Here is a 27110-nt window from a genome sequence, read left to right on the forward strand (position 1 = left end):
AGCCAGAACCTTTGGAATGTGTGAGTACTATTTCCTTTTAGCGGCAACTAAGAACGTCGTAATGTATGCAACACTTAACCCTTCGTAGGCGGAGGGGTCATATATGACCCCAACATAGAAACGGCGGTATAAATTCAAATATTCAGTAAAACTAAATATTGTCTTCGGAAACGTTGTTGCAAATCGAGTCCTTTATCAAGGAAAAATGAGAATATTTGTATTTAGGACTTTACTGATAACCTCAAACATCCTGAACACCATGAAGTTTTGAGAAACAAAATAAATGACGTACCAGTTGTTCTAAAATCAGAATTTGGATATGGGTTACATTCATATGTATTCATTTAATCTTCGTCTAGAATATATTAAAATGGTGTTTTATATTCTGCGATGTTATAGGTGTTCCAAACTGTCCTTTGGTAAAAGTCCCTCAAATCTACAAGAATTCATTCATGTGTATATACACAAAAAATAGCTTGCAGAATCTGCTGGGATCCGTGAAGCTCTTGAAATCTTGAATGTCATTGAGAGACACTACAGGGATATTTTATATCAGCCCAACTACCTTGGAGTTCAAAATTTCAGATCTTTTTTCGTAACAGTAGCTATATCTGCTATACTGAGTAACGTTGCACAATCAACCGCGGTTACTGGACCAATCTGAAGTCTATTTGATGTTATTATAAACCTTTGAGACATCCAGGGTCGTCCAAACTGTCCTATAATGAAGCCCTTCAAATCTACAAGAATAACTTTATGTGTTTTTGCCATAAATAATAGCATTGCAATTGCATATTCTGCTGGGATCCGTCAAGTTCTTAAAATCTCAAATGCCATTTGTAGACACTTTAGGGATATTCCAGGTCAGCCAAACTACCTTGGAATTCAGAACTTCAGGTCTACACTCGTAAGAGCAGCCGTATCTGCTGTACTGAGCAACGTTGCATATTCAACCGCGGTTTCTGAACCAACCTAAAGTATAGATTATTATGAACCTTTGGGATGTTAAGGGTCGCCCCGAATTTGTCCTGTAGTTTTGCTCTTGACAGTAAGAGTAGTTATTCTCACAATGAACTGTAACATTATACATAGTTTTGAGTTATTCCAGATCGACCAAACTGCTTCGTAGACCATAGATTCAGGTCTCCACTTGTGATGATAGCTTTTGCCACTACGTTAAGTAGTGTTACATAATCCTAAATACAGCAAAGTAGTTCCAGGAACAATAAGCGTTATTATATATTTATCAAGAACAGTTTGGATAACCTAGGATGTCTTGACTGATCTGATACTATCCATTAAACTCTCTGGAGACTTAAAGCATGTATCCGCAATAATCGGGACACAGAAATACAGCTGTAATCCTGCAATGGATGCATTAAAATTGCACAAATTTGGCCTAATGACATCTTAAGATGTGTTTATTTCACCTACACAATTTCATGTGGATCGGTACAGTACTTTTTGTTGTAGCAATAAAAGAGTAGAATGTGCGCCATTGAATTTTGTACAGCCCCTAGATTTGCTTGTCAGCGCTGTAACTTTTGAATTTGGCAAAGGAAACGGCTGAAATTTTGAATACAAACCTCTCCATCTACATTTGTTGCATAGGCAAAAATTCAAAAAAAATCGATGCACTATCAACAATTTTATAGCCGAAACATGTATTGAGACTGAACGTGATTTTAGCCCCTCCGACAGCAATTAGTCAGCACCCTCTATTCTTTCGATTGTACTATTGGAAGTATTATACCAATAATTATCAAATTTTGCAGGCATAATACACACATAATAAACTACCATCTGTGAAAATTTCATGAAAATTGGCAGAGAAAATAAAAAGTTATGAATAGGCAAACTTCGCACATGAAAAACACGAAAAAAAAAATCACCAACACTCACCTCTATCAACACCAGTAGTTTTCAAATCAATTGATCAAAGTTGATGAAATTTTGCAAGAAAGTGTCTCTATCAGTATCATAACTGCCAACGAAATTTCTTAATTTTCATCACAGAACTTTGAACTGTAGCGTAAAAGAACCATCTATTATGCGAATGAAAATTGGTCATGATTGTACAAAATATATTAAGCATTTTGTACAATCATGACCAATTTTCATTCGCATAATAGATGGTTCTTTTACGCTACAGTTCAAAGTTCTGTGATGATAATTATGAAATTTCGTTGGCAGTTATGATACTGTTAGTACGTCTGTTTGTTTTTCATCCACAGTTGAAAGTAATGCATCGATTTTTATGAAATTTAGCACAAATAATAAACATACACCAAAGAGTTCTCAGTCAATTATTTGGCCAATTTTACCGATTCATTACAGAGATACAGCCTTACATATGTGTCCCGATTATTGCGGATACAGGCTTTACTGAACATGATAGAATACAAATCGATGCTTTGTATAGTGAAAGAAGTTGCTGTTGCACTTGTAGACTTTAGGATCTAAACTCAAGAACAGTTTGGATGACCTAGGATATCCCGACTGGTCTGATACTATCCATTGACATTTCAGAAGACTTACTGGACATGATAGATTACAAATCGTCTTGCAAATCGTAGCTCTGTATAATGGACGAAGTTACCGTTATACCCGTAGGCTTTAGTATCAAAACTCAAGAACAGTTTAGATGACCGAGGATATCCAGAAAAAAATATTCTGCACCATATTCTACCATTTTTATGCTGTTGAGCACTAAACGCTGAAATACGTAGGGAAAACTCTATAATAACGCTTGGAAAAATTTTGGCTTCAAAGGGTTAAACCAATAGCTCTATTAGATCGTCCAAAATTCCACATCGCCGGTTGTATTCGACTTCGATGACAAGAAAGGTAAATCGAACAAAAGCTAATAGGAGGTTCGAACTGTGGAGGCATTGGGCGTTTGATCTCATTATTTCCATCCTGCTGAGCAACGAAGTCAATCTGTAGATTTGAATCTCACTATGTGATGCAACTGCATTGTGTCCACTTTGTGCCATTTGATCAGATGGGAAATAGCTCTCACAATGGGCGGATAGAATGTCTTGAATTTGGCCTTTGTTGCAACACATTTGTCTGCAAACTATTATTCAATCAAAATACATGCTATTGTATAATTTAATCATGCGATTTTCAATTGAGCTGCATTCTGCAGTGCACGGTTTGCAAATGGCTTCACTCGAAATATGAGACAAATTTCTTGAGACGAACTAATCATTACACTAGTTTACAGCATTTTTGAACTCGGTAAGCTGATGATCGTTTTTGGTGTAGAATCATGGCCTGAGTTCGAAAACGCGAGGAAAAAAAATACAGTAGAGCGTAAGTTTTTTCGACTTTCCATACAAGGTTGATGATTTGAAATCGATTTTTGTTCTATTTTCAAGAAAAGTCGCTCACTTCACACATCTCATTCTCCATAATCAATGCTCCGATTGAGCTGATTTTTTTATTGTAACTCGCCTACGTATGATATGCCAAATAAACGTTGAGAAAGAATTTTTAATTTTTTTTTCTTATTGAAAAAAATACAAATCTCATTACTCTATCCCTATCAGCGATAATCCTTTTCACACAGGAGTAGTGTTTGTTTCGGACATCACATGTCTGACATTATCTATTATTGATCATGTAGAATCTTGTGAGATTTCTAACAATCTTCATTTTTAGGACACCCTAATATAAACAGAAGCATACAAATGCTGTTTATTTTATAACTTTTCATCGCTCTAAAGCAAATGAACCCTCTTCCTCAAATGCAGTGCGGTCCGGTGCCCCCCAAATCCGGAAGTATCCCTTTTCCTTCTAAGAAAAATCGACTACATGCAGCAACTCATCATCTAAAACCCGATGATTGATGATGAAGGAATATCCCCCGGGCGGTGGCGGGCGCCTCCACCTTCGTCAAGCTCCTTCCAACAAAATTAAATGACCACGGCGCGGCAGCGTCTTTTCAGCGCCATACCACCATAGCACTTCGTTTCGCTTCGAGGAAAAGCTCTCCAGCACAACAGTTGCTGCCACATTTTTTCACGTCATCATTCCTTCGCACTCAGCAATGGTTTTTTCTGCTCTGTGTTTCTGGTTATTTCACACCACCACCAAACAACAAAGCGTGGTGACGCGGCTACGAGACGAAACCGGGAAACTTGTTGGAATGTTTGCCCCGCCCCCACCTCCTTCATCCGCGAGCGGGACCAAGGAGGAGTTCTTCGAAACAATATCCGACGAATCATCGCTTTCCTCCTTCGCGCGGGGAGGAAAAGTCGAACGACGAAAAACTCAACCCTTTTCATCACCGGCACCCTTCTTCAACAATTTTTCAGTGAAGGGACGTCCATCGCCGCGCCGTTTTCCGCCCGGGATGAAGATTTATTAGAACAATATCTTATCCTCTTAAAAAGCGATGAAGCTATGCGATGACGAGGACGAGACGCCTGGACTGGGAGGGACCCTACTTACGTAAGCCATTCCTCCTACATAGTAGGTGTAGTGGCCGCGCCGTCGACATTCGTCCTCGCAGGGAAGTTTCGCTCGGTCATCGAGAGTTATTGGATGGCGGTGCGCAGAAAGAAACGAAACCGAATGCCAATGCCGCTGTTGGCGTCGTCGTTGTTGTCAGCAGCCAGCCAACCAACAAGCGTCGGAACGGTTTGATGAGATATTGGATTTTGCTGGGCGATGTTTTTCGCATTTCAATTGCGGAGAAAGTAGGTTAGCGCGCCCTCAGCAGGGCGATCAATCAAATTTGCGGAAATGAACAAGGTTTAGGAATGGCGGTTTGACGGCTAAGTTGGGATATTTAGAGATGTATTTAAGAAACATAACATTCTGGCTGATATAATTTCAAATACTTAGAACGTACTCACTAAATAATAATCATGCCTACGACCATTTCAGAATGGCCTAGAAAATATGAAAAAGCAAGTTGGCATCGGCATTTGTCAGCAATGCTAAATTCCATTGAACGATTCACTCGTACTACTACACGAATCATTACGAATAAAATAACCTAACCAATCAACTTAGCGGTAATGGTGCCTTTCTCGAGCCTTTAGTGTTTGGAGCCTTCGAAAACTCATTTCAACAAAACTCAAGTGACATGTTGATGAATATCGCACTTTCATACGTCTGTTGAAGTTTTCATCCCAGAGCTATTCTAAGGCCTCCAAAGTACTCCGAAGTTTGTGTCACAAATCCAACATTCTAAGCCAAATTTTATACACAATGAATGATCACAGAACATAGTCTGCGGTACTCAAAAAGCCTCAAAGCAACCCTAGAAAATTCATGTTACATGAGTTGAGTGATCTATGTTATCCAAACTAATCTGGAATTCCTTTTTTTAAGATCTACTGGATCTACCATCATTTGTGTTTACTCTGATCAAGAAGTTTAGTCACGTTGATGTCCATTAGACCTCGCAATGCAACGAGAATCTCGATATTGTGGTAGTTGAACATTCCGTGAAATACAAATGGCCTCCATTGGGCTACGATATCTACGTACTGTAGGGGTCTTCAGTTAGCCTAGTGATTAAGGCTACGGATCGCCAATCTGGAGACGATGGGTTCGATTCCCGTTCCGGTGAGGAAAATTTTCTCGACTCCCTGGGCATAGTGTATCATTGTACTTGCCTCACAATATACAAATTCATGCAATGGCAGGCAAAGAAAGGCTTTCAATTAATAGCTGTGGAAGTGCTCAAAGAACACTAAGTTGAAGCAAGGCAGGCCAAGTCCCAGTGGGGACGAAGAGCCAGAAATAAGAAGAAGATCTACGTACTGTATCATGTTGTAATTGAAAAAAAAAACATTCATGAAATGAAGTCTAACTGCTGGTGCAGCCTCAGTGTACAACTAAAATGCTTTTGGTACATTCATGGGTTCTTCCAGTCGTTACCAACTATTCTGGAATTCGAACCTTCAAGGTCTACAGGCTCTACTCTTGTTTCTCTGCCCTCTATCGGCATTATTCTTTCACGATTATATCTGTTGCACCTCATAATATTACCAATATCTATATGTATGTATTGCTAGTTGGGTGTGCACTGGCATATAAATATAACCTTAGTGTTTTTTTGAGGCGAATGCTCACGGAATATAATCTCCGCTACTCTTAAAGCCTCAGAGTGCAATTCTGATAACTTAGCAATATTCACTTGGTGACTTAGGTCATCCAAACTGTTGTGGAATTAAGAATTTCAACCTCTACTCCTGTATCTCTTTACTTTATCGGTGTGAATCTACAACGGTTGTTTCTGTTGTATTTCATAATATTACGCGAATTTGTCCACTGGAATACAAATGATCTTTTAGTATTATATAGCGCGGGTCGCAAAATATGTACCTACATGTTTTCTTTCAATGACTTCTCAAGAAATTTCTCAAGGGATTCTTCCAAGGTTTCTGCTTGAAATTCTTCATGGCACTCCTTCTGGAATTCCTCGATGTATTCCTCTACAAATTCTTCCCGTAACGGCTTCAAAAAATATCTAGAGATTCTTCCAAGGATTCCTCCAGAACTCCTTAATGAATTCCACACCAGGAATTCCTTCAGGAATTCTTCCAAAAATTCCTCCAGAAAATTCCTACATGGAATATTCCAGAAATTCCTCTAGGAGTTCCTTCAGGAATTCCTCGAAGAATTATCTAAGGAAATCCTCCAGGAATTACTCTAAGGAATTCTACAGGAATACTTCCAGGAGTTATTCCAGGAATTGTACCGTAAAATATTTAGGAATTCCTCCCGGAGATATTCCAGTAATTTGTCCAGTATTTATGTAAGGAGTTCCTCCAGAAATTACTTCATAAATTCTTACAGGAAATCCTCCAGAAATTTCTTCGAAAATTTCCCCAGAAAAAAAACTTTAAGAATTCCTCCAGGAGTTCCTCCAGAAATTCCTCCAGGAGTTCCTCCAGGAATTCCACCAGGAATTCCTCCAGGAAATCCACCAGGAAATCCTCCAGAAATTCTTCCAGGAATTCCATCAGTCATTCCTCAAGGAATTCCCCCAGGGATTCCTCCAGGATATACTCCAGGACTAGCTCCAAGATATATTTCAGAAATTTATCTAGCAAATACTCCTGGAGTTCCTTCAGGAATTCCTCCAAAAGTTCCTCCAATAATGTCTTCAGGAATTACTCTACGAATTCTTCGAGGAATTGTTACAGGAATTTCCGTAGGAATTACTCCAGGAAATTCCTACAAGAAATATTCCAGAAATTCCTCTAGGAATTCCTCCAGGAATCCTCCAAGAATTTTCCAAGGAAATCCCCCAGGAATTACTCCAGGAATCGTTCCGTACAATACTTTAGGGATTCCTCCCGGAGGTATTCCAGGAATTTTTCCAGTAATTATGTAAGGAGTTCCTCTAGAAATTACTTCATGAATTCTTACAGGAAATCCTCCAGAATTTTCTCCGAAAATTTCTCCAGAAAAAAACTTTAAGAATTCCCCCAGGAGTTCCTCCAGGAAATCCGCCAGGAAATCCTCCAGAAATTCCTCTAGGAATTCCCCCAGGAAATTGTATAAAAATTTCTTCATAAATTTCTACATTTGTTCTTCCAGAAAGATACTTCAGAATTTGTTCCACAAGTTTCTTCAGGAAAGGTTCAGCCGCATAAAAAAGACAATTCAATCAATCAATTCTTCAGGAAATACTTGGAGAAAGTTCTGTAAAAAATATTCAAAGAATCTGTGGAGAAATTTCTAGACAGATTTTTGGTGGAATTATTGGAGGTATTCCTGAAGAAATTATTGAAAGGCAATTTTGAAAGGGATTGTTGGAGGAATTCTTTAGGAGAATTCCTGGAAGAACTCTTGGAGGATTTCCTGAAGGAATTCTTGAGGGAACTTTGGTAGGCATTTCTTAGGAGAATAACTGGAGAAATTCTTGGAGAAACTCCTGGAGGAAATTTTGAAGAAATGTTTGGAGAAATTCTTGGAGAAATTCCTAGTGGGATTCTCGGAGGAATTCATAACAGAATTCTTGGAATAATTCCTGGAGAAAGTCATTGGAGGATTTTTTGCTAGAAGTCTTGGAGCAGTGCCTTAAGAAATCCCTGAGGGAATACTCGGAGAAATCCCTGGAGTTGTCGCAGAAGTATTTTCTTGAGGGATTTCTGTAGGTGTGTTGAAAAATTTTGGAGTTTCGATGAAGATGATTCTGGAAAATTTTTGGGATGAATTTTTGAAAAAAAAAAATTTAAAAAATCCCTGGAGGTATTTCTGGCAAAATTCCTGAAGGGATTCTTGGTGGAATTATTGGCAGAAGTCTTAGAGGGGCTCCTGGTGAAATTCTTGGGGGAATTTTTTGAAGGAATTTGCCCAGGGATTCTTGAAGGAATTCTAGGCAAAAATATTGGAGGATTTCAATTCTTGGAGATATTCATTGAGGAATTCTTGGTGGAATTCCTGAAGATATTTGGAAATTTCTGGGGGAAGTTGAGGAGGATTTCCTGGCGGAATTCCAAGAAGAGTTTATTAAGGATTTCCTATAGGAATTCCTAGAGGATTTCCTGAAGGAATTCCAGGTAAAAGTCCTGGTGTTCGGGAGGATTTTTTGGCATAATTCTTTAAGAAAGTTTTGGAGGAATTTCTGAAGAAATCTCTGAAAGAATTTTTAGACGATTTCTTAGAGTAAACCCAGGAGTATTTTCTTGAGGAACTTCTGAAGGTTTGTGGAAGGGTCCTGGAAGTATTCAAGGAGGTATTTCGGAAAGAATTCTTGAAAAAAATCCTTGAGAGTTCCTGGAAGAATTCTTCGAGAAATTCCTGAAGAAGTTCCTGGAGCAATTCCTGAAGTAATTTCTGTTTCTTGCTAAATTTCTTGACGAATTCCTGGAGGAACTTCTGGAGAAATGCCATAAATAAATCTCGGAGGTATTCCTGGAGCATTTTTTGGAAGAATTTACTGCAGGTTTTAGGATAATTTCCTAGAGGGATCTCTGAAACATTCCTAGAAGAGTTCTTGATTGAAATAAAATAAATGTCTTGGATAAATTCCTGAAGAAATTCTTGGGGAAATTTCTGGAGGAATTGTTGTAGAAGTTTTGGAGGAATGCTTAGAGAATTTCTTGACAGAAGTCTTGAAGGACTTCCTGGAGGTATTCTCGGAGGAATAACTAGAGGGATTCTTTCGGAAATTCTTATCAGAAGTTTTGAAAGAATATATGAAAAAAAATCTGTTAATTCCGCTATCTTGGAAATTCTGGTCGTCATTTTTGGTCATATTGAATGGTTTTTAGCCTAAAACTCCATTAAACAGCCACCATCTTGGATATTGGACTGCCAATTTGGTTATTCCGTTTGCAGTTTTGGATTGAATTGATTGGATTGATATTGAATAATTTATTAGCCAAAAGTACCACTGAACATCCGCCATCTTGAATTTTGTGACGCCATCTTGGAAATTCCGGTCACCATTTTTGGACTCCGGACATCTTCCTCATACCAAATATATCCATATTGCAAGGTTTTATGGATAAAACTCCAGTTAACAGCCGCCATCTTGAATTTGGAGCAGCTATTTTGGATCTTGGCGTGGTCGTCCCAGTGTTGGTTGGGACGTTAAACAGAACTGGCACGATGGCCCTCCGGCGAGACAGGTGTGTTGGCGTAGGCCCAATAAGCCACCCGTAAAAATCCCCATTGCGAATAACATAGGAGAAAATACGACTCGATACAATCGGCAAAGACCCACGCGACGAAATAAGGACTACGATTGGAAACTTGGAACATGGAATTGCAAGTCACTAGGTTTCGCAGGATGTGACAGGATAATCTACGACGAACTACATCCCCGCAACTTCGACATCGTGGCGTTGCAGGAACTTTGTTGGACTGGACAGAAAGTGTGGAAAAGCGGGCATCGAGCGGCTACCTTCTACCAAAGCTGTGGCACCACCAATGAACTGGGAACAGGATTTATAGTGTTGGGTAAGATGCGACAACGTGTGATCGGGTGGCAGCCGATCAACGCAAGGATGTGCATGTTGAGAGTTAAGGGCCGTTTCTTCAACTACAGCATCATCAACGTCCACTGCCCACACGAACGGAGACCCGATGACGAGAAAGAAGCGTTCTACGCGCAGTTAGAGCAAACATACGATGGTTGCTCGCCGCGTGACGTGAAAATCGTTGTCGGCGACATGAACGCGCAGGTAGGAAGGGAGGAAATGTACAGACCGGTAATCGGGCGAAACAGCCTGCACGCCGTATCGAATGATAACGGCCAGCGATGCGTAAACTTTGCAGCCTCCCGTGGTATGGTAGTCCGAAGCACCTTCTTCCCCCGCAAAGATATCCACAAAGCCACCTGGAGATCACCCGACCATCAAACAGAAAACCAAATCGACCATGTTCTAATCGACGGTAAATTCTTCTCAGATATAACCAACGTTCGCACATACCGCAGTGCGAATATAGATTCGGATCACTACTTAGTCGCTGTATGCATGCGCTCAAAACTTTCGACAGTTATCACCACGCGTCGAAGTCGAACGCCGCGGCTCAACATCGAGCAACTTCGTAATGTAGAAGTGGCTCAAGACTACGCGCAGCAGTTAGCAGTGGCCCTACCAACGGAAGAGCAGCTTGGCGCAGCTACACTTGAAGATGGCTGGAGGGACATCCGATCCGCCATAGGTAGTACCTCGGCTACAGCACTAGGCTTCGCAACTCCGAATCACAGAAACGACTGGTACGACGGCGAATGTGAACAGTTGAAAAACGAGAAGAATGCAGCATGGGCGAGAATGCTGCAACACCGTACGAGAGCGAATGAGGCACGTTACAAACAGGCGCGGAACAGGCAGAACTCAGTCTTCCGGATGAAAAAGCGCCAGCAGGAAGAACGAGATCGCGAAGCGATGGAAGAGCTGTACCGCGCTAAGGACGCACGAAAGTTCTACGAGAAGCTGAACCGCTCGCACAGAGGCTTTGTGCCACAAGCCGACATGTGTCGAGATAATCACGGGAATATTCTCACGAGCGAGCGTGAGGTGGTCGAGAGGTGGCGGCAGCATTACGATGAGCACCTCAATGGCGACGTTGCAAGTACCGAAGGTGGCGTGGTAACAGATCTAGGAGTATGTGCACAGGACGAAAGACTTCCGGCCCCTGACCTTCAAGAGATTGAGGAGGAGGTTGGCCGGTTGAAAAAAACAACAAAGCCGCTGGAGCAGATCAACTACCGAGCGAGCTTCTAAAATACGGTGGAGAAGCACTGGTGAGAGCACTACACTAGGCCATTACCAAGATTTGAGAGGAGGAAGTATTACCGGAGGAATGGATGGAAGGTATCGTGTGTCCCATCTACAAAAAGGGCGACAAGTTGGATTGCGGGAACTACCGCGCGATCACACTACTGAGTGCTGCCTACAAGATACTCTCTCAAATTTTATAGCGCCGTCTATCACCGATTGCAAGAGAGTTCGTGGGGCAATATCAGGCTGGGATTATGGGTGAACGCGTTACAACGGACCAGATGTTCGCTATCCGTCAGGTGTTGCAGAATTGCCGCGAATACAACGTGCCCACACATCACTTGTTCATCGATTTAAAAATCGGCGTATGATACAATCGATCGAGAACAGGTATGGCAGATTATGCACGAATACGGTTTCCCGGACAAACTGATACGATTGATCAATGCGACGATGGATCGAGTGATGTACGTAGTTCGAGTATCAGGGACACTCTCGAGTCCCTTCGAATCTCGCAGAGGGTTACGGCAAGGTGATGGCCTTTCGTGCTTGCTGTTCAAAATTGCTTTAGAGGGTGTAATAAGGAGAGCGGGGATAAACAGGAGTAGAACGATTTTCACGAAGTCCGTTCAGCTGCTTGGTTTCACTGATTATATTGATATTATAGCTCGTAAATTTGAGACGATGGCGAAGACGTACATCCGACTAAATAGTGAAGCCAGGCGAATCGGATTAGTCATTAATGTGTCGAAGACGAAGTACATGATGGCAAAGGGCTCCAGGAAGAAATCTCTGCACCCGCCACCCCGAATTCATATCGACGGTGCTGAAATCGAGGCGGTTGAAGAATTCGTGTACTTGGGCTCACTGGTGACCGACGACAACGACACCAGCAGAGAAATTCAGAGGCGCATTGTGGCAGGAAATCGTGCTTACTTTGGACTCTGCAGAACTCTACGACCGAATAAAGTTCGCCGCAACACGAAGTTAACTATCTACAAAACGCTGATTTGACCGGTCGTCCTCTATGGGCACGAAACATGGACCCTACGTGCAGAGGACCAACGCGCCTCTGGAGTTTTCGAACGGAAGGTGTTGCGTACCATCTACGGCGGAGTGCAGATGGAAGACGGGACTTTGAGAAGGCGAATGAACCACGAGCTGCATCAGCTGCTGAGAGAACGAACCATCGTCCATACCGCGAAATTCGGGAGGTTACGGTGGGCGGGTCACGTCATCAGGATGTCGGATAGCAACCCGACTAAAATGGTTCTCGAGAGTCATCCTACCAGTACAAAAAGACGTGTAGCGCAGCGAGCTAGGTGGATCGACCAAGTGGAGGACGATCTGCGGACCCTACGCGGAGTGCGGAACTGGAGACAAACAGCCATGGACCGAGTGGAATGGAGACGGCTACTATGTACAGCTAAGGCCACCCCGGCCTTAGCCTGATCGATGAATGAATGATGAATGAATGTATGGTTAAAAAGCCTAAACCTGAATTAAACGACTGCCATCTTGGATTTTAGACCGCCTCCTTGAATATTCTGGTCGATATTTTTGGACACCGGACAACTCAATATCAATTATACCCATATTGCATGATTTTAGATCCCAAAACCCCATTAAACAGCCAACATCTTCAATTTGGAGTCACCGTCTTGGATTTTTAATCGTCATCTACTATATTCTGGTCACCATTTTTGAGCTTCAGGTTCTTCTATAAACAGCCGCCATCTTGATTTTTTTTACCTCACTTTTGGATATTATGGTCTTTCAGAATACTTTGGTGTACGTGATAGGCAAAACGCTTAAATTATCAAATAAAATTCGATAATATGAATGTCAAGTGGCAGACGTCAAAGAACTGTTCCATTCTACAGAATACAGCCGCTTGGAATGTAGCTTAAGTACCTCCACAGTAGGATGTTCGGGTAAATATGACCCAGACAGTTACGCTGAACGTACACTATGCTATCGTGTTACGCTTAGCCCAACATCTTTGGAGATTAAAAGTGTCTTCAAATTGAAGAAATCTTCTTTTTTGGCAAGGGAAAATGACAGAAAAATCTCTCAGTCGCAATTAATGTTTGTTTTGCTCCCGAACAAACTCTGATGTCGATGCACCCGACAACTTTTTCGAGTTTGCATTCCCAGCTTATATGAAGTACTTTCCACGCACTTGAACGCATCATAGCAGAGCACCGAAAATTCAAGACGATCCATATAGTAGTGGTAACCGCAGCCAACAATGAATGTTTACGGTACGCTTGGGGCAGACTAGCAATTGCATTTCGCAACTTTCCCACAGTAGTGGTGGATTTATGCAGCGAAAAGATCCTTCCCTCACAATGAAGACGAAGAAGCAGTAGTAGCAGCAGCAGAAATGATGAAAAACTATCCGTCCCTTCCCCGAAGGCAGGGGGTGCAACGGCATCATAATCCCCGCCACAGCCACACTAAAGCATCGTTTCGTGTTTCAAATGGAATCTCCGCACAAAGAGCGAAGGAGGTGCGTGGAGGAGTGCGCTGCCGAGCCAGACAATAATTTAGGTCATCTTTCCCAGGATCCTGCTGGTGGGCTCCCAGTCCCGCTTTCACAGGACCTGAAAAATCCATTTTTACTGAAATACTACAATCGCCGTAGTTCTTGTCATGACGGCTACCGCCTGAACGAACGACCGAGGATGCTACTCTCGCTGTTGGCGGCCGGAGGGACACCGCTGCACATTGACTGACAAACAACTGCTCTGGTGCAGCTACTGTTGCTACTGGTCTGCTACTTCTTTTAGACTTGGAGGATAAAGAGACCGGCACCGCCGGTCTGAAAATGCAACACATTTGCATATGGGCAGCCAATTAAACGCCCCATAATAAATTAAAAAGTTTCCATAAATAATTCGGAAATTGCCAATAAATAAATAGGGGTGGAAGCAATAATAAACTATAAAAGTTCCATAAAGAAATCAAAAAGCGCATAAATAAATCAAAACTTCCCATAAATAATTGATTTTCGAGCAATAAAAAATGCCAGAATTTCCACAAATAAATCAACAATTGCAATAAAAAACTAAATTTTTTCCAACAAAAAATTTCGAACATACTACATCACAGAACTATTATGATAGAAAGACTGAAACTATGCGTGCAATTTAACAGACAATCGCTTGCTGTCCGAACTCGCTAACGCTCGTCGGACTTTAAAAAGGGATAACAACTCTGTTCGCATTCTACCGGGCAAATTATTGGATCTGTGGATTGCCTAGATCCGAATTGACTTTTACTTTACTCATTGTTTCGTATTTATTGCTAAATTTTCAATTGTTTTTTTGATGTTTTTCAATTGGGAATTTTTAAATTATTTATGGAAAAATCAGATTTATTTATGGAAAATTTAAACTTTTGTGGTGGAAAAAACGTGTTTATTTATTGCAATTTTTGAATTATTTGTGGAAATTCCGACAATTTTTATTGCTCGAAAATCAATTATTTATGGGAAATTTTGATTTATTTATGCACTTTTTGTTTTGTTTATGGAAATTTTCTAGTTTATTATTGTTCCCACCCTTACTTCTTTATTGACAATTTCTGATTTTGGTATGGAAAATGATCACTTTTCTATGAGTCGTTTATATTTTAGCCTTTGCATATGAGCGTGAAATAATCTGGACTCATCCGGCGTTGGTCCTCGACGTAGCCGTCATATTTTCATTTTCTTTTATGGCAGGAGATGGTGACGGAAAGTGGACCGGTGTAGTACAATTGGATTGTTGAAACAAGAATATTTTGGGTTTTACAAACTACAAGAAGTTCTTGTTTTCTTCATCTTTGGCTACCAGTAAATCCAAATACGCACTGGATGACTTCTGTAATATTTCGAGAACCATTCCTGGAATGTTTTCGGAATCAATTTGGAATGTTTCCAAAACCGTTATACAAGACTTTCTGAAATGATCATGAATGTTTCCAAAATCTTCTTGGAGTGTCTTCAGATTCGTTTTCTCCAGGTTCGTAATGAATTTTACAAACATACTAGAATGATTGAATAATTGTTGTGGAAGATATTGTTCTGGATTGTTTTCCGAACTATTAAAAAATATTTCAAAAAAAGTTTTCTATCGTTTTGAGAATTTCACAAATTAAACATAAGAATGAAAAACCCTTCATTGTTGGAGACGATACAAATATATCGTCCATATTTTTTCGCAAATTTCAGACCCCCAATTGTCACGCTTTTTCGTATACCTAAGCATGGAATGGCACATATTCTCAAACCGCCATGATGAACGTCACATTTGAATGACCCCTTGTTCGGAAGAATTCTTAATTTCAGCATTCAGTCTTTAGAAAAATCTCCAAAAACGTTTTCTTTCATAACCGTTACTTAAAAACTTGTCAATGAGTGGCTGCTGCTAATCTATACTGTAGTCTCCATTAGATGGAATCCATTTACTTAAAATCTATTTACGCACGTCTTCTAAATAATTTAAAGGAAATAAAAAAAACCTCTACTGTATTCCACATGATGCTTGGTATCTAGTTTTGAGTTAATACTGCAAAAATATTATCCTAAACTTCAATTTTAACTGAAAGATCAACTTTGGCAGTATTATAAAAAAGAATACTTGAACGAATAGTTTGTTCTGGACATATTTTAGCAACAAAAATATCTTCAAAAGCACGCAAAAATATTTGAAATTGGTCAAGCGGTTCAAAAGTTATTGGGCCAGTAAATATTTTTTTTTTGTAAAAAAAAAGAAACAAACAAAATAAATTTAAAAAAATCTCATATTTTTGCGTAACTTTGAAAAAAAAAATCTACAAGTTTGTTCGAAAATCAATTTAAATGAGATTCATAAAAAAATATTGAAAATTGGTTGAAAACTGAGAAAGTTATGGCATTTAAAATGAAAGCACCTTTTTATTACTCGAAAAATCTTTGAAGCGATTGCGCCAGCTCTTAATCTCAATATTTTTGGCTCAAACTTAGAGGTTGATCTCTTTATGTCATATGAATCTAGAAGAGCTTATGAATTCCGTATTTCAAAAACTTTTCAAAAACAAGCCACAGCCTATATATTGAACAGCCTCATGCAAGTATGTGCTGTCATGTGGTGAGATAATTGTCTTTTTTCAGGATCTCCAAATACTTCCATGAGAAGAAGTCATCGGTTCTTCAAACGTATCTAGTTGTCTGTAAAATCTCCATGATGAGAGTTCATTCTCACACACTCTCAGGTAAATATGACTTATCATTTGATGAATTCAATGGCTATTCAAGAGTCACTAAGAAGCCCCTTGAGCACATGTCTTTGTAAGGTTCTTCAAAATACTCAACGCGCACATACATGTTTTATTGAGTGGTGAATTCTATGAATCTCTAGAACTGTCCCCCTGAAACTCCAATAAAGCTCACTTGAATCCCTGTTAAGGCCTTGGTCAAATTATTGGGGGTGGCAAAGCATGGCTTTTCTGATTTTTTTTGTATGGGAAAATCAAAAAATCATCAAATATAGGAGGGGGGGGGGGTGGAGGGTGTAGGCTGTCAAAACCATGCTTGGCGCCTATGCGGCCAGTTCTACCGGTACACAGTGGGAAAAAATAGGTATAAAACGCGAATAAATTCAATATCTTTGCTCGAAGTGGATGGAATCGAATGAATTTTTGACAAACACTGCAAAAATCTCTATAGTTTTGGATAAGGAGGGTGTCATCCGCCGCACGATGCTGGAAATCAGTGTATTGAGCTCGTTTTACCCCGCTCTCTCTCTCACATATTTTAGAGAAAATCCTCATCTATTCCCGACTGGGGTACAAAATAAAAGGCTTATTTAACTCGTGTTTGTGTAGAACCTTCCATAGTATTGGAAATTTGGCATTAGATTGTTCCTTCTCTTGTCGATTGCGTTCCACTCCGGGCGAAGATGCATGTGAAAATTTAAAGAAATAGGGGATATCGGGGTTATTCGATAATATTCTAATTTTTAATGCCATAAAACCCTCGGAACTCCTCTGAAACCCGCTGAAACACCTTGAAATCGCCCTTAAACCCATTTATGTTTCTAGTGAAGCTCTCTTGAGGTCTCCATTGAAAACTACGGAAACGCTTCAAAACGTCTGGAAATCTGCTGAAACACCTTGAAACGCCTTCCGATTCCCCTTGAAACCGCACTGAAGCATGAGGATGCCCAAAAAACCCCAGGAACCCCCTAAAACACCCTGATACACTTTGAAGTGCCTTGAAACGCATTACATCCATACTAAACCCCTCTGGATCTTTCCTGACGCTTATCAGAAATTGTTTGAACCACTCGAAGCCCTTCTTAAACACCCTGGAACGCATTGAAATGCCTTTGTAACCCTCCAGAAACGCTCCTGAAACTCGCCTGTAGAGCTCCCTGAAACCTCGGGATAGAATGCAAAAAAAAAACGATGTTGGTAAATTCATGGTGCTCAACCCTTTAAAATAAGATATGCATATCCGAGGAATTTTTGTAGAACATTTTGACTTCCTGAAAAAATCATTTATACAATTCTGTATTAGAATGTCTATTTTATATAACTCATTTTGGAATCATAATGGGCATTTTTTCCGAACTGGTTCATTATGCAACAGAAATGAGTTGCATAATGAAAAAAAGTTGCAACTCATTTGAGTTGCATTATGTGAATTATGCAACTCAAATAAGGGGCTGTTCATAAACCACGTAGACCAAAATTTGACCATCTCAGACCCCCCCCCCCTCGTGGACTTTTGTCCATACAAAAATTTTGAAATTTGTATGAAGCGTAGACTTTGGCCCGACCCCCCTCTCCCCAAAAAGCCTACATAGTTTATGAACGGCTCCTAAGTTACATTATGAAAAATCATTGCATTAAATTTCGTATGGAACTCGTTGCAAAACTCGTTTTTTTTTCAGCGCTCTTCGTATTTATCCAACTCGGCAAGCCTCGTTTGGTAAATGTACGGATTCGTGCTGAAAAAATCAACTTTTTGCAATTTGTTACATAAATAGTTATTGAAGATTTTTGAAAAATTACCCTTTTTCAACCAGTGTTCTAAAAAAAAAAAAAAAATCAATAATTCGTTTTTCAACTATTATTTTCAATTTTCCTATAGCTTCTAGGCATTCTTAAAAGGTAGGTTTTGAAATATTGTGTTTATATTTACGGCAGAGGAGCCGTGTTTGTGCTGATAAAAATACTATTTTAACGTTTTTTATTTATCGAAATTGTGATTATTATTATCTGATACTGTTTAAAAAATGGGAGGTAGGAATTTCCAAAAATACACTTCTAGAATGCCTAAAAGGGTCCACAGAAAAATATAAAAAAAATTGAATGAATTCAGAAGATGAGAACTTTTGTTGAAAAAGGGTGATTTTTCAAACATTTTTCTGTCAGAACCTCTAAATGATTTTTCTAGAAAATCGAAATGTTTTACAAGAATGCTTCAAATATGCATTATCTTTATGGGGCAGCCTACTTGGGAACCTATTTTATCTCGATTGTCTTTATTTCGTGAATTATTTTTATATACTAGTTCTTCACACTGGAAACCTATTTGACAACTCTTGAAGTCACCTAAATCTCCTTGAATCCCCTTGAATCCACTAAAACACTCTCGCTTGAAAATATCTGAGCCCTTTGAAACTTACGGACCTGCCATGCAACGTCTTGGAACCCTTCTGTAATCCCCCGTATTGCTTCAAACGCCTTTAAACTCACCTAAAGCCATCCTACAAACCCTATGAAATATCCTTAAGCCTCTCTATAATCTCCAAAAAGTCCAATAGCCCCATGAAGATCACGAAAATCCCGCATTCAACTCCTTGAAATGCCTTGAAACTCCCTCAAAACCCCACTGAAACTCTCCAAAACTGCTTTAAACTAATGCAAACACCCTGAACGTCTTGAAGTCCTTCTTGCATTCTACTGAAGAAGCATCGGGGGCTTCTTCCAATCCACCATGGACCTTCCTGAAACGCATTGAATACTTCCTGAAACTATCTGAAAGCTATCTTCAAATCCCCTGGAGCTCCCTAAAATCTCCTGAAACTGCCTAAAACTTCTTAAAAAAACCCCATAAAACGCCTGGTCACCTCTCTGAAACACCGCGAAACCTCCCTGAAGCTCTTCTGAAAGCCTGAAATAAGTCCCCTATAGTCCCTTTTACACACTTTGAACACTCAGAAAGAAGCTCTCGTTAACCTTTGTTTAATCTACTGAAGTCCTTCTGAAACGCCTCTGAAATTTTCATGGAAACTCCATTGGAAGTCCTCTGAAACCCCCTAAATTCCAGAGCCGGAGTCTATGAGGTTGCTTCCAAAACCGTTCTAGAATACTTCAGAGTCTTTCTGAAACGGCTGCAGAGACCTCAACTATCGTTCTTAAAAGGATGAAAAGTATTCTCAATTCGTTTCCAGAATTGACTAGGAATGTTTCTAGAATCAGCCTGGAATGCTTCCAGAATCGTTGCAGATTTTTTTCAAACTCGTCCTGAAATGTTCCAGACTCGCTGTGGGTTGTTAACAGCACTATTCGAAATTGTTTTTTTGAACCATCCTATAGCGCTTTGAAAAGTGATCTGGAATATTTCCAGAATCGTTCAGAAATGAATCCTCAATCGTCCAAGAATGTTTCAAAAGCCAATCGGAAATTCTCATAAACGATACTAAATATTTGCAGTGTTGTACTGAAATCCTTCCTGAATAGTTGTGACATTTTATCTGAATGGTTCTGGAATACTTCCAAAATCGTCAGAAGTGCATCCAGTGTCGCTCTAAAATCCTTTCAGGTTGATTTGGTATACTTCCAGAATCGATGCAAAGTTTATTCAGAATTGTTTTGAAATGTTTCCAAAATCCTTCCTGGAATACTTCCAGACTTGTTCAAGAATGCTCCCATTGTTATTCTGGAATGCTTCCAGATCACTTCTAAAATACTTTCGGAATCATTCTGAAGATCTTCCAGAAGAGACTCTGAAGTTTTCCAGAATTATCTTGGTTTTTTTTAGAAATCATTTTGGAATGCTTCCGGATCTGTTTCGAATTGCTTCCAGAATAGATCTGAAATATTTTTGGTATTGTGCTGGAATGTTTTCTGTATCGTATCAATATGTTTCTCGAACCGTTATGTGATGCGCAATCATTCCGGAATGTTTCCAGAAAAGTTTATAGAATCAATCTGGAATGCTCCCAGAATTGCTCGAAAATGAATAAAGATGTGTTATAAAATTCATTTATTAATTTTGTGAAATGCTCCCAGACTCTTTGTGGGTTGTTTTAAAAATGCTTCTGGCTTGTTTCCAGAATCGTTCTGAAACGCTTCCGGAATCGTTGTATTGAGAATGTGAAAATTGTGAAATGCTTAAAGAATAGTTCTTGACTGTTAACAGAATCACTCCAAAATCTTTCTAGGATAATCCTGTAATGTTTTTAGAATTGTTAAAAATATTTCCATCCAATCATTCTCGAACGCTTCTAATACCGTTCTGAAATGATTCTAGAAAATTTCTGAATGTGTTTCGAAATAGATCTGCAATAGGTTCAGTATTGTGCGGGAATGTTTACTGTATCTTTCTGGAATGCATCCAGAATTGTTTTGTAAGGAACGTTTTTAAAAAGTTCACAAAGTTTTTATGGAATGTTTCCAAAATAGTTGTGCTAGAATACAATGCTTCAAATGTGGTTCTGAAATGATCCCACAACCGTTTCAGATTACTTTCAGTGACGTTATGAAATACTTCTTTCAAAATATGGGAAAACCTTCCAGAATCGTTGCGCTAAGAATGTTAAAGTTGTGAAATGGTTCAAGGATAATTCTGGAATGTTTCCGGAATCGCTCCAAATTGTCCTGGATAATTACTCAGATCTTTGGGAATACCTCCAGAATATTTATAGCTTCAAGTCTCTTTCTAAAAGATTTTTAAAGTTTTCTAGAATGATTGTGGAACAGAACTGACATAATTCTAGTATCCTGCTTCGTTCCATAATATTTGTGGAATCACTTTGGAATGCTTTCACAACTGTTCCGCAATATTTCCTGAAACATCCTAGCATGTTTCTAGAATCGCTCAGGAATTCTTCCAATATTTTTCAAAAAAAAATCCAGAACTGTCTCGGAAAGCTTCCAGAATCAGACAGGAATGCTTCCAGTGTCGCTCTACAATGCTTTCAGAATCGTATTGGAAAGTTGGAATATAGAATATTTCCGGTGTTGTTTCCACATTCGCTTTAAAATTATTCCATAGCCGTTATGGAACTCTCTGAAACCCTTGCAGAGTAATTTGGCATTCCTCTTTGTAATTGAATAGTTTCAAAATTCAAGTGCATCTCGCAATATCCTCCTCTAATAAAACCCTTCCAGAAACGAACGTCAAGTGTGATAAGGATAAATGTCATCGTCTCGTTTTGAGACGGTGCCACTTCGGTGTTGAGCTGCTGTTACTATAGGTAAAACGGTTCTCTTGCTTTGTTGAATGCTGGATTCGTGTGCGAAAGGTGGATTCCAGAGGATTTATCTAGGTTGCTTGCTGTTCGACGAATAATGGAGGTCAGAGAAAGAAATCTACAGAATGGAGTTCCTTCTCATACAGCTGACAATGTTGAGCCACCAGTTTTGTCGGTCTTTCTACATAAGTTTGGTTTTGAAATGTGTTAAATACAGTGTGTTGTTTGATTTGTAGGTTTGAGATAACTTTTGAAAGTTTTTTTTGATCTGATATTCTTCTTCTTATTCTTCTTCTTCTTCTTTCTGGCTCTACGTCCTCACTGGGCCTCGGCCTGCCTCGCTTCAACTTAGTGTTCTTTGAGCATTTCCACAGTTATTAATTGAAGGGCTTCCTTTGCCTGCCATTGCATGAATTTGTATATTGTGAGGCAAGTACAATGATACACTATGCCCAGGGAGTCGAGAAAATTTTCCCGACCGGAACGGGAATCGAACCCGCCGTCTCCGGATTGGCGATCCATAGCCTTAACCACTAGGCTAACTGGAGACCCGATAATCTGATATTATGAACTTTATTTTCCTAGTTTTCTAAATATTGATTTTTTTTTAATTTTTTTTCGAGTTTAATTTTCGGCATTTCTTGTTGTCATTATTTTCTGTTTTTATTTTAATTTTTCATCTTTCAGCCGCTTTATTTACAGCTTTTTTTACCCTTCTTTTTTGTGTTGATTAACGTGGCTTTTTGCCCTAGGTGAGTTCGCCACGACTGCATTTTTACCTTTCTGTTTTCCAGCATTTTTTTATATTTCTAATGTTCTTGTTCTCTGATTATCAAGTTCTTTTGTTCACTGTAATTTTATATATAATGTGGAGAGACGAATGAATCTAGGTTAAAAAACCTCTATAATTATATTTAGAAAAAAAATGTAATGTGGACCTTTTAAGGATATTTAATCGAATCAATGATTTCCTAAAAAGCAAGACTCAAAAAGTACTCACCATCACAATAACACCGGACCGGTGTCGGTCCCCCTGCAGAAACGCCATCCACACCAGGACCCCGATCAGGCTGTACGCCGCCAGGGTGGTCAGATTCCGCGGATCGGAAAAACTCTCCACAAGCGGAACGGTTCCCATGGTCCAGTCGCAGCACAGGTCGCACGGAAACAGCAGCAGCCACAGGTTGACCGACACCAGGTAGTTGTAGGACAGTTGCCGCGTCGGGGTCACCGAAACGGAGGCCGGATTATCGAACCTGTTGGTTGGCGGAAGAAGAGAAACGGATCGTAAATTAATTTTTCTGGGAAATATTACACCATCATAAAATAAAAGCACTGGTGGTGGCAGTCTGATTGGATTTGGCGGGATCGTAAAAGCTCCATCTAGTGAATCCACGGAAAAAGACAGAGAAAGCCCGATAGTGATCGTTTTGGCGGCAAAGCCATATAATCGATAGTAAAAGACTTTTACTGGAATCGAATTAGTTATTTTATTGGCGCTTGTCGCCGGGGGTAGAGAACGATCGAAATATGAAATGGGATGTCGTCCCCAGTTCGGAACAGTCATCGCACACGTGATGCAATGTGACATGTGACATTTTATGCTTTCGTTTTCCGGACTTTAGTGGAATGTCTGCAACCGAGCGTGGCTGTGAATCGTACAGTTTACGAGTTGATTGTTTCAGGTTCACAGCGAAAAGGAATGAAACTGAAGAAATTCTCTCGATTGGATGGGACTTGTGGTTTAGATTAACGCGAATCGGCTAAAGTAAGACGATGCTAGGAACCTGCTCCAGACACTCTTTCTAGGAAAGTTCTCCCCCTCCAAGTTGATTAAATTCCATGAAATTTCACCGATTGAAGTTGAAGTTGCGGCTTCGTTTACTCTGTGTGCCATTCACCGCAACCTGCCTGGTTGAACTGTAGTATGTATTCGTCGTTAGTTCTTGGTATACTCGACAAAGTCATCAACTTTTGCTCCCATACACACACACACGCGGTCGTATAGCTAGCGTCATAAAACTACCATAAGGGTTAATAATTTTCCACCCACCACACCCGACTGACTGAACCACCCATCAGCGCACCGACGACGGCGTTCGGGTCCTCCAAAGGGGAAGAGAACGCGTGGTGTTAGTTCTCGCTCCAGCCAGCAATGTCATAGATGTTTCGAACCATGGAAGTATGTGACATAACTTGTGCCTCCCACTCGATGCGAGTGGCAGTTTCTCGAAAGCAATCGGTAGAGTGGACCAATTACGAGTGAAGTGCAGCTTGAAAATGTTAGGTATTTCTCTCTCCAAATCATTACAAGGTTTTTTTTTACTAGATGTAAGATTCGTAACTTCTATATATTCTATAACTGTTGTTAGTTTGGTACCTTGATGTCTACGAATCGGTCCTCGGAGCATGTATTTAAAAACTCAGTTTGTCTGGAGTTATTCTAAATGTAAAGTGGTTTCATACATATAATGATGTTGGGTTATCAGTATTGACTAAGCAAAAATATTTCCTAGACATTTCTTGAAATACCCCATTTTAGTGCTACAAAATCTTAGCAGCATAACGTATATATGTTTAATACACGACATCAGCTTTTGGCGAGAACACAACGTTCATAGAGGCATCATCTTTGTTAAACTATGCGAAAAGAGCCAAAAGTACCTAAATGAGAATATTTTTTCAGTATAATTTTAAGAAATATTCTGGAACTACACAAGATTTACCAAAATACGTATACAGTAGTACAACTGTGCAAAATCTGGACATTTTACATGGAAAACATACTTTTTGGAACTTTTCTTGGAAGTTGCTCATAATTGTCCTAAACCGTATAACCGCTAGTAAAAGTATAGCCCAGGATGTGTGGGATCGGAACGCAAATCAAGCCCACCTTCTCTGAATTGGCTATCCTACCCAACTAACAATCATTCATTTTACAAGCACCATCACGACGAATTAGTTCAGCATGATGCTGAATAACATTTGGATAATTTTCAGGCACAACCTTTGTTCGGGGTTTGTTCACAGAAATTTGGAGAAACTATAAAGCATGATGTTCTGTACCAACTGAACTGTTTGTTGTTGAATCGTTTTACAACTATATGGTAAAGCTGTTATTCAGCTTTGGCAAGAATGATTAAAAATAAATAAAATGCAAAATTTTTCAATTTCTGCAAGAGTTTATGATTGAACTTATGCTGTGAATAACTATTGTGAAATAATAACTACACATAAATTTACCTAATCCAAGATTCGAACTCGAGACCCTTCGATTGCCAGCCGTATGCTTTCCTATCTGCGCCATCCTAGAGATGAGGAATTGCAGTGCTCAAATCAAAACATAATCTTCCCATGGTTTAATAATGATCAGACTTCGACTCTTATTCAGCAGTGGTGAATTAGCACAGATCATTATGGTTAACAACTGAACAACAAATTAATTCAGTTGTTGTTCAGTAAAAACACGTGTCTTTCATCATGTACTCTGAGTCGAAGTATGATGAAGCGAAAGCGCTTATTTGACTTGTGAAAAACACATTATACAGATACATGTGCAATTTTTTACATGACTCTAACAAGAAGCAAACAGGTCTTGTTAAACTCGGTTGTAAAGGAATTACTGCAAGTCGAATAAACATATTATTAAACGCTTGAAAAGTGTTTCAAATTATCATTGTTTCTGCCGATACGAATAGTTGAACATTGGCTACTTTTTTAATTGAAAAAGCATTTGTACAAAAATGTGTACAACATAATTTTAGTTCATCAAAAATTACTATTATAAAGCAACAATTCAGCATGCATGCTTGTTTGCAGCTTGCGATTGTTAGTTGGGATATGCTTTAACCAGTAGGCTAATAAGACATTCTTTCAGTTTTTTTATCGGGGATTATATCTCTCAAAATATTACTCCAAAATGCAATTTTGGATTTCTTCGGTAAACTCTGCTTGTATTCTGTGGATTTCTCCAGTCCCCTTTGTGTCTTCTGATAATTTCTCCTGAAAATACTACAGAAATTCCTTAAGGGGATGAAGTAGCTTTGCTTGTGAGGAATCTTTGAAAATCCATGATATTTCTCCTGAATAATTTCAAGAAGAGATTCCTAATGGAAACTCATTAATTATGAAAGTTTCTCACAGGAAACTCTTAGAACATTTCATGAAAGAATGCTGCAGGATTTCTAGAACATATTTCTGAAGGATACCCACATGAAAGTTCTAAAGGATTTTCAGAAAGTGCTTATGTATACTTGCCAGAAATAACTCCCGGAAGGAACATCCGGAGTTTTTGCACAAGGAACTCTTGGAGGAAAAACAGTACGAAATAATGAAGAAATTCCAAAGACGAATAAAGACAGATTTCAAAATCTCTGAGAAGTATTCAAAATCAGTGCTTGAGCGCACTAATACCTGCAAAAAATGCTTGAAGGAATGCCAGAAAGACATTCTCGGGAACTTTGGAAGAAACTCCTGGAAGATTATCAGAAGAAATTTCGGGAGCGATTAAAAAAAAAATGTTTTGGAAGAATTTCCGTAGCTATTTTGAAATCATCTGAGGATTTCCTGTGGGAATTTCGGAGGAAGAATATTGGTGATTCTACAAAACCTAATCTTCGAATAATTTCGAGAGGATAAAACCGGATTCATTTCTTCACAGAATTCCTGATGGAATTCCTAAAAGAGTCCTCGAAGAAACTCCGAAAAAAAAAGAAAATGGATATTTGGGTTAATCCAAGACGCCAAAGAGCAATTAAATTTTAAAGTTAACTGCATTAGTTCACATCAGGAATGTGTTTTATAGCAAGACATTCAGTCTATATTGAAATGTTGCAAAATAGTTTGTCAAAGAAAATTATTCCGTTTTCGTCAACTGAAAATAGCGGACCGTGTTGACAAAACCGAAACATACCTGTAATACAGCAATACAGCAATAGGCAATTATTTCGATTCTTATGTATCATATTTGGGAAACTGTTTTCAATTTTTCGGAAGTGCATTTCGATTTTTTTTGGAATTTTTTTTTAGAATTGTTCTGGCTATTCCCATAAAAAATCCCTCAACAAATCCTTCAGCGATTCTTTCGACATTTTTAAATGAATTCACTTGACCATCTCTTCGTGAATTCCTCCAAAAATACTTGTAAAATTTAATCGTCAGTTTCTTTGGGAATTATTAGAAACTTTGCCGGTATTACCTTTGAAACACTTTCGTTAACGAAATGTTTTTTTTTTTCAAAAGTTTTTTCAAGGTTTTTTTGGATTTTTTTTTAATTCAAGTCCGAAAAATTAGAAAAAGCATTTGGAGTTTTCGAGCGACACGTGCTAAGGACGATCTTCGGCAGCGTGCAGGAGAACGGTGTGTGGCGGAGAAGGATGAACCACGAGCTCGCTGCACTCTACGGTGAACCCAACATCCTGAAAGTGGCTAAAGCTGGACGGATATGGTGGGCAGG

General features: G+C 39.3%; 1 protein-coding gene across 1 annotated transcript in view; it reads right to left on the minus strand.

The window, feature by feature from the left end:
• LOC109403142 (protein O-mannosyl-transferase Tmtc3) overlaps positions 1 to 27110 on the minus strand; it is an 804586-nt gene that overhangs the window by 94213 nt on the left and 683263 nt on the right. The window contains exon 8 of the mRNA XM_029875707.2: positions 22656 to 22911. Within this exon, the coding sequence (XP_029731567.2) occupies positions 22656 to 22911 (256 nt within the window). The remainder of the gene's footprint in view (positions 1 to 22655; positions 22912 to 27110) is intronic.

Source organism: Aedes albopictus, chromosome 3 (assembly GCF_035046485.1).
Source record: "Aedes albopictus strain Foshan chromosome 3, AalbF5, whole genome shotgun sequence".
Lineage (NCBI taxonomy): Eukaryota > Metazoa > Arthropoda > Insecta > Diptera > Culicidae > Aedes > Aedes albopictus.